At 43.7% G+C, this 8,468-nt stretch overlaps 1 protein-coding gene across 1 annotated transcript; it reads right to left on the bottom strand.

The window, feature by feature from the left end:
* Window positions 1-3,254: 3,254 nt before the first annotated feature.
* On the bottom strand, window positions 3,255-7,150 carry LOC112842584 (uncharacterized). Its single transcript, XM_025899387.1, has 2 exons — window positions 5,147-7,150; window positions 3,255-4,341 (listed from the first exon to the last, which is right to left on the bottom strand). The coding sequence occupies exons 1-2, from the start codon at window positions 6,363-6,365 to the stop codon at window positions 4,286-4,288; spliced, it is 1,275 nt and encodes a 424-aa protein (XP_025755172.1). The 5' UTR covers window positions 6,366-7,150; the 3' UTR covers window positions 3,255-4,285.
* Window positions 7,151-8,468: the final 1,318 nt, after the last annotated feature.

The following is an 8,468-nucleotide window of genomic DNA, read 5'->3' as shown; positions in this document are numbered from 1 at the left end:
CTGAACAATCTGAATTTTCAATCTAATCCACCTGTTTTCGGGTATAGCCTTTAATTATCAAACCCGAGGTAATAGCTCAGGTACAGCCTGTTCAAGAAGTCTGGTGAGGGAGTTGCATCTGTTTTTTTTCTTTGTTTGTTTTTTAACTTTATGCAAATTAGCAGATTTTTTTGTCTTTGTATTGCCTCCATAGTGTTTCAGTCTTGCTAGCATTAGGGCTTCACCCAAACTGCTACGTCCCCCCCACCATGGTGGAGGCAAAGGTAGGAAGGAGACAGCAACACCGGACAACCACAATCAATGAAGGAGGAGGACAACAGGACAGTCAAGAATCAGGCAGGATTTATTGGTTGCTTGCCTTGACAGTCAACGTAACAGAAACAGGTGGGGGGACTGGGCGGTTGAGCCAAATCAAAGAAAGTAATAAAACAAAAACAGGTCGATAGCTTCCAGGGCCTAACTAAAACAAAAATGCAAAACAAAAGGCCTACCTAGCTGCTCGACAAAAAGTCAGTGAAAACATACAAAAGTGGCATCAACCGCATAACCTAGTGTGTCTAACAGTTTAAAACCTGCAACCAGTGTATAGGGTACCCCAGCTTACCTGTCCAGCCTCCCACCACACACACACACCATACAAAGAAGCCTTCACACAAATGTTTGTTACAAAGCAGAAGCCAGCAGCCACCAGCTGGCCAGGGAGCTGCTCATTTGTAGTGATCCTTGGAGTGTGATTGGCCAACTGGGCCCAGACCAGCCAATGGACACATGCCAATCAACTTCGAACTGGCCAATAGGTGGAGGCTTGACACCTGAAAGACAAATAGAGCACAAAAGCAAAGCCACATCTCTTGGCACGTAACACCCCCACCCTTTAAGAACCAAACTCAGGGTTTGGTGACATCTCTAAACAGCACGGGAGAGTGCGTCTGCTACAATGTTTTCTGAACCTTTTTTGTGATGATATTGAGGGTATAATTCTGAATAATCAGTGACCAATGCATAAGCCGCTGGTTGTGATTATACATTCTAGAGAGGAAAACTAAAGGGTTGTGATCTGTGAATACTTGAACTGAACTCTGACCTGACTCTATATAGACTTCAAAATGTTGCAAGACCCACAACAAAGCAAGGGTCTCCTTTTCAATGGTAGAATACCCGAACTGATGTTTATCAAACTTCAGAGAGAAGTAACTTACAGGATGGTCAATGCCCTGGGTATCCTCCTGAAGAAGAACCGCTCCGGCCCCAACTGCGCTGGCATCCATTTCCAGTTTGAATGGTAAAGAGAAGTTAGGAGCAGACAAAACGGGGGTGCAACAAAATAAGCCCTTAAGGCTTTCGAAAGCCTGCTGGCAACTCTCAGACCAAATAAACGGCTTTGAGGGACTGGTTAAGTCAGTGAGAGGGGCAGCAACAGAAGAGAAATTCTTACAAAATCGTCGGTAATATCCTGTCATCCCAAGGAAACGCCGCAGTTCTCTCCTGGTGGATGGTTGGGGGAACTCCCTAATCGCAGTGACTTTGGCATCTGCAGGGCGCACTTTTCCTAGACCAACTTGCTGGCCAAGGTAGAGGACACTGCCTCTAGCAAAATCACATTTGGCAAGGTTCAAAGTGAGAGATGGATTTTCCAGGCTAATGAAGACTTCTTTCAATGTAGCCATATGGGTTGACCAGTCACTGCTATACATAACAATGTCATCCAAGTATGCTCTGCAGTTAGGGATGTTTCCCAACACTTTATTGACCAGTCTCTGAAATGTTGCAGGGGCATTGCACATGCCAAAAGGCATAACTGTATACCGCAGGATAGGGCTGTTCGATATAACGATATATATCGGATGACGATAGAAAAACGTCTATCGTTTCATTTTACGCTATCGTTTGTTTCGTGGTGTCGCAAAATAAACTGTTTACGGCAATATTTTTTCATTATTTTGATATATTAATTTCCTAAAGTTCTCTCTTTCTCTTATATTTAATATAACCACACTACAGACGGACAAGCGCTTGTTTTTATGCGTTGTCGTTAGCAACAACAACGGTAAAACCACCTCGTGTCCGCTTGTTTATTTTCCACATAAACCTTTCACAATAAAGCTCAAGATCCTGTTGAGACTTTTCAAAATAAACTGAATCATGTGAAAGATGCAGAGTATTTACGGATGAGAAGCAAAAAAGAGCCGTCAGGTGCTAAAAAATAAACGTTAGCCTCAAACGTTAGAACAGGCTTTTCCCCGCAGCACGCTGTGTAATAAATACTCACAAAGACAACAGCGGCCGTAACAACTTATGTCTAAAAATGTATCGTTTCATGCATCAGTTAAAACACTCGACTCCAGGTACGCGACGCCCAGCTGGAAACACTTCACACAAGTCGAGCTGCCCGAGATTCACAGAATTTACAGAAAATGTTACATTTTTGTGATTTTATATCGTTATCGGACGATAGATGTCTTAATATCGGGATATGAGATTTTGGTCATATCGCACAGCCCTACCGCAGGAAGTGGTCAGGAGTGACAAAAGCTGAAATGTCAGATGCTTGCTGTGTCAAAGGCACTTGCCAATACCCTTTTAACATATCAAGTTTAGTGATGTATTTTGCAGGCCCAATTTCATCAATGCAGTCATCGATAAGAGGTAAGGGATGTGCATCTGGTACAGTGACAGAGTTCACCTTTCGGAAGTCAGTACGGAATCTTGGGCTTCCATCTGACTTCGTGTCTAAGAGACATGGTGAACTCCAGGAGCTGGAGCTTGGCACTGCAAATCCATTCTGAAGAAGATACTCAACTTCCTGTTTTATAATTTCCCTCTTTGTTGGACTAACCCGATAAGCGCGCTGTTTGATTGGTGTAGGGTTAGTCAGCACCACATCATGTTTTATGACAGTGGTTTGAGACGGGATGTCATTGAACAGAGATGGGAATCCCAATATGAGTTTTATGATATCATTGCTCTGTTCAGAAGGAAGGTGGGACAGGTATTGTGGTAGTGTTGACAATATCACAGAATTACCTAGTCGAGCACTGAGGCTCAGCACCCCGTAACACCAGCCCATCTTCATCTGGAGTAATCTCCACCTTGGAAACAGAAGCCATCGGGGATGTAACCACTTGCTCTTGGACCACAGATGGCACAGTTGAAGGTTCACGCGAGTTGTACAGCTTCATCATGTTGACATGACACACCCGAGTAGGACATCTGCGGTCTGGGGTCTGAATAATGTAGTTGGTCTTGCTGAGTTCTCTCTACAACATAAGGACCAGAGAATTTAACGGAAAGAGAGGAGCCGGGCACCGGAAGGAGAAGGAGCACTCTGTCACCTGGCTGGAATGAACTGTCGACAGCCCGCTGGTCAAAGTGTCTCTTCATTTTCGCTTGTGAAGTGGCTAGTGCATTCCTTCCTAAGGAATAGGACCTCTTTAACCTGTCGTTTAGTGTTTTGACATAGTCAGGAAGGCTTTTGGTGTTGTCCACCGGATTAGCCAGCCTCTCTTTAAAAACCTTTAAAGGACCCCCTCATCTCACGCCCAAACACAAGTTCCCCGGGACTAAACCCCAGAGACTCTTGGGTTGCTTCACGACAGGCAAATAAAACAAGAGGAACACTTTCATCCCAGTCCCGTTGAGAACTATAACAGTGTTTCCTTAACATGGACTTCAAAGTCTGATGAAGCCTCTCTAGCGCCCCCTGACTCTCAGGATGGTAAGAACTTGAGGTTGTGTGTTCAATGCCTAATGTTTTCAGGGCTTGGGCAAATACTCTAGACTTAAAGTTAGTGCCTTGGTCTGTTTGCACAACCTTAGGCAGACCAAAGGTAGAAAAGAATCTCAGCGCTTTGACAACAATCTGAGCTGTAATCCTCCGTAGTGGGATTGCCTCAGGAAACCTAGTTGAAACGCACATGACCGTCAACAGAAACTGGTTTCCAGTTTTAGATTTAGGTCAAGGCCCCACACAGTCAACAATCACTTTTTGAAATGGCTCCTCTACTACTGGGATAGGACAGAGGAGCTGGTGGGATTATTTGGTTTGGCTTGCCAGTCATTTGGCATACATGGCATGTACGGCAGTATTGAACAACATCAGATTTCAGTCCTGGCCAGAAGAAATGTTTCAGAATTCTGCTGTATGTCTTGTTAACCCCCAAATGTCCTGACCATGGATGGTCATGTGCTAAGGACAATACCTGGGTACGATAGGCAGTAGGTACAACCACCTGATAAACTGCAGACCAGTCTGCATCTTCTGAGACCTCACTCATCCATCTGCGCATCAGTAGACCTTCATCTGAGAAGTAAGCCAGCTTTTTCTTCTTGGCATCCTGTTGACTGAGGATAGAAGAATGACACTTGGACAGGGTTACATCATTTTTCTGTGTAGTAATGAACTTCTCTCGGGAGACTGGCAAATTCAGGATTGGTTGTGTTTTGTCAGGAGGTGGAACTTTGGCCTGAACCTTAGATCCAGAGGTAAATGTGATCACGTCACCAAAGGGATCTGATCTCATAAAGGAATCGGCCAAGTCAGGACCATACTTTTTTGCCTGGGCCCTCGTAACTACACAAGCTGGAAAAATAGCAGGCTGGTCTTGGGCTGAGTCAGCGTCTAGACTCAGCTCGGGTCTGTCTAACACTTCAGGAACGGGCATGACCTTACCTCCAGCAAGGTCATTACCTAGGATGAAGTCAATACCTAGGATAGGCAATGCAGAACGAATAGCCACTTTAACCATCCCACTGACTAAGGAAGACTGAATGTGAATAGTGTGCAAAGGGGCAGATACAAATCCGAGTTCTACTCCCTGGACAATAACACTAGACTGGCAAAATGACTCCTCTGAAAACGGTAAGACGTCTTCTCTAATGATGGACTGAGAGGCCCCTGTATCTCTCAGTATTTTTACTGGCTGTTGATCTTTTAGATTCCCAGTCAGTGAAACCACTCCCTCTAGAATGAATGGTTTGAAACAGGGATCAGGGTGGTTTTTGTTCGGTTGGAATGCCCTCCCGTTCTCTGTAGCTTTAATCAGTCCCACCCCTTTTTGTTGTGAGGATAGTTGCTGTTTACGCTTTAATGCCTGACAATCTGCAATGAGATGACCCTTTTTGTGGCAACAAAAGCATTCACGCTCACCATGGGGAAGGGAAGGTAGTCTCACTGGCCTCGCAGCAGAGCGACTAGACTCAAGCTGTGCAGAGCGAAAGGCTGTGGGCCTATCTGGATGGGAAATGGGTGAAAAAACATTCTTATGTGTTAACACAAATTCATCGGCCAACACAGCTGCTTTTGACATTGACGTCACCTTCTGTTCATTTAAGAACATTATGACTCTCTCAGGTAATGAATTTTTAAAATCCTCAAGTAGCATTAACTCGCGCAGAGACTCATAATCATCACCAACTCCGTTAGCAGTACACCACTTATCAAAAAGAGCCCCTTTTTCATGTGCAAACTCAACATATGTTTGACTGCTGGACTTCTTGTGGTTCCTAAATTTCTGCCTGTAGGCCTCAGGTACCAGTTCATAGGCACGTACAATTGTTTCCTTCAACACTTCATATTTCATGCTCTGCTCTAGCGAAAGTGAAGCTACCTCCTGAGCTTTGCCCACTAATTTACACTGAAGTAAAATAGGCCACATGTCTCTTGGCCATTTCAGAGCAGTAGCCACCTTTTCAAAAGCGTTGAAATATGAATCTACCTCAGTCTCATGAGAGGTAGGTACTAGAGCAATATGTTTGTTAACATTAAAACTTTCCGGGGAGACTTTTGGGATTTCTTTAGTGGCATGTGTTTTCTCCTCTGAGGACATCTTCAGTGCTTCTACTTCAAGCTGCTTTAACCTGATTTCTTTTTCAGCTTCTATCTCAAGCCTACGGATCTCCAGCCGAAGATCATAATCTGCTTTACGCACCTTATCCTTCTCCTGTGCCTCCAACTGTAAACGTAATAAACGAACCTTAAGCTTTGCATCACTGCTAGTTGTCTGGGATTCTGGAGAGAAAGGCTTAAAGCGAGGCAGAGTTTGGGGAGCCGCATCTGACTTAACTTGGGCACCCGGAGGTGTAGCAAGTAGAGCTTGCTCTTCAGTTCTCTCTGGAGAAGCTGGATTAGCAGAGGCTCCAGGGGAAGCTAAGGGGTCTTGAGAAGGTACCTCAGTTATAGCAGGGCTACTTAAGATACCCAACTCGACTAACCCCTCCAACAAAGCCTGCTTAATATCCTTCTTCGCTCCATATTTTGGTACGGAAAGTTTATACTGGGCAGCAACACTTAACAAGTCGTCTTTGCGACACAAGTCAATTTTTTCAACGCTAGGTTGATTAACAAAATCAAGCAGGTCAAAACTCATCTTAGACTGCAACCACGAAACGTTGCCACCCTAAAACCACAACACACTTTCATTAATTTAGGTTGTCCACAGCATAAACAGATCCCGGACGAGCCCCCACTTGTGTTACGTCCCCCCCACCATGGTGGAGGCAAAGGTAGGAAGGAGACAGCAACACCGGACAACCACAATCAATGAAGGAGGAGGACAACAGGACAGTCAAGAATCAGGCAGGATTTATTGGTTGCTTGCCTTGACAGTCAACTTAACAACAGAAACAGGTGGGGGGAGGAGGACTGGGCGGTTGAGCCAAATCAAAGAAAGTAATAAAACAAAAACAGGTCGATAGCTTCCAGGGCCTAACTAAAACAAAAATGCAAAACAAAAGGCCTACCTAGCTGCTCGACAAAAAGTCAGTGAAAACATACAAAAGTGGCATCAACCGCATAACCTAGTGTGTCTAACAGTTTAAAACCTGCAACCAGTGTATAGGGTACCCCAGCTTACCTGTCCAGCCTCCCACCACACACACACCATACAAAGAAGCCTTCACACAAATGTTTGTTACAAAGCAGAAGCCAGCAGCCACCAGCTGGCCAGGGAGCTGCTCATTTGTAGTGATCCTTGGAGTGTGATTGGCCAACTGGGCCCAGACCAGCCAATGGACACATGCCAATCAACTTCGAACTGGCCAATAGGTGGAGGCTTGACACCTGAAAGACAAATAGAGCACAAAAGCAAAGCCACATCTCTTGGCATGTAACACAAACCAAAATGTGTGTGACATCACAGTGGTTACATCTATCTTTAATATTAACGTACAGTCAGAGTCCTCTATTTGTAGTGATGGGTAGATGAGGCCTCGTGAAGCGTTTCAGCACATTCTCCAAACTGTATCGATACTGTGTCGACACAGTGTTGCTGTTTTGCGCCATACTGACACCTGCTGGACCTTAAATATCATTGCAGGCAACTTACTTGAGACTCACAACAGACACTGATTCAATGACCTAGTCATACTTGTACACTGTAAGGTATTGTACTTTCCATGGAATCATTTTATATGTTTTACATTGCAAATATTGTAGAAATCTTTAAAATATACTGTGAATTACATTAAGTGAAAATTAAATGAAAGTATTGTGAATATAATATTACCCATTTAAATGTAATTGACTCAGAGTTTATTATAAATTTCTATTCGGAAAAATAAGTTTATCCAATGTTTTTGCATTCAGTCTATTGCGTTTTGGGTTTTTTTGTTTTTTTGACACCATTTCCCCAGCTTTGGAAAACTCACAGGCATAGCTGAAGCTGGGGTACACAAAAACTGTAAAGCCAGGTGGAAAAGGTTCTGATAAGATGTCTTCCTATTCCCCCAGTACGTTAAAGGATCCTCTGATCTCGGAATTTTTCTCTCCGACACTCTCCACAATACTAAGGGGTTGACAGTCCTTTATAATAAAATTCAGGACTGCCTGGTCCAGAACAGTCTTCCTAGATGCTTGATTTCAAAATAATAAAACACATATTAATAAAAAAAATGATGATAAAGCTGTTCAGTGTCAATATAGGCCTACTTGTGTTCATTCTCGGTGTGTTTGTCGCCTCATTTTCACGTTTGGCTCTGTAATGCCTAAACACTGAGGAGGTGCTTTTGTTTGTGTAAGAAAGCTCCGCAGAACAGATGCGACATTGCATAAAATGAAATAATTTACACTGCAGGTCACATTGCTGTTTTTCCTATTCTGATAGATTACACTGAAACAAAGACAGACAAACTATTTGCAGTTAAAAGATCAAAATGATCACACACAGCAGAAACATTTCTTTTTCTTTCTCTTTCGAGCTCCATTTTGTTATGGAGAGATGTGTATTTTTATTTATCTTTGCGAGAGTAATTTTGTGGTTTTTTTGGTGGCGACTCGTTCCGTTGACAGATGCGGATGCAGTACCTTTTAAACACAGTTTGGCGCGTTGGCAATGAGCAATACAGTAGCTGTATCGATCACGTGACTTTTTCTTAAAGCGACGCACGCACCGACACAGGCTTCACTCTGTGAGCTTGATACAAGCGCCGGTGCGTCAGTGTTGCAGGACCCATCACTATCTATTTGTAATACT

This window comes from Oreochromis niloticus, linkage group LG17 (assembly GCF_001858045.2).
Source record: "Oreochromis niloticus isolate F11D_XX linkage group LG17, O_niloticus_UMD_NMBU, whole genome shotgun sequence".
NCBI lineage: Eukaryota > Metazoa > Chordata > Actinopteri > Cichliformes > Cichlidae > Oreochromis > Oreochromis niloticus.
This window is presented reverse-complemented; position numbering and strand designations above follow the sequence as displayed.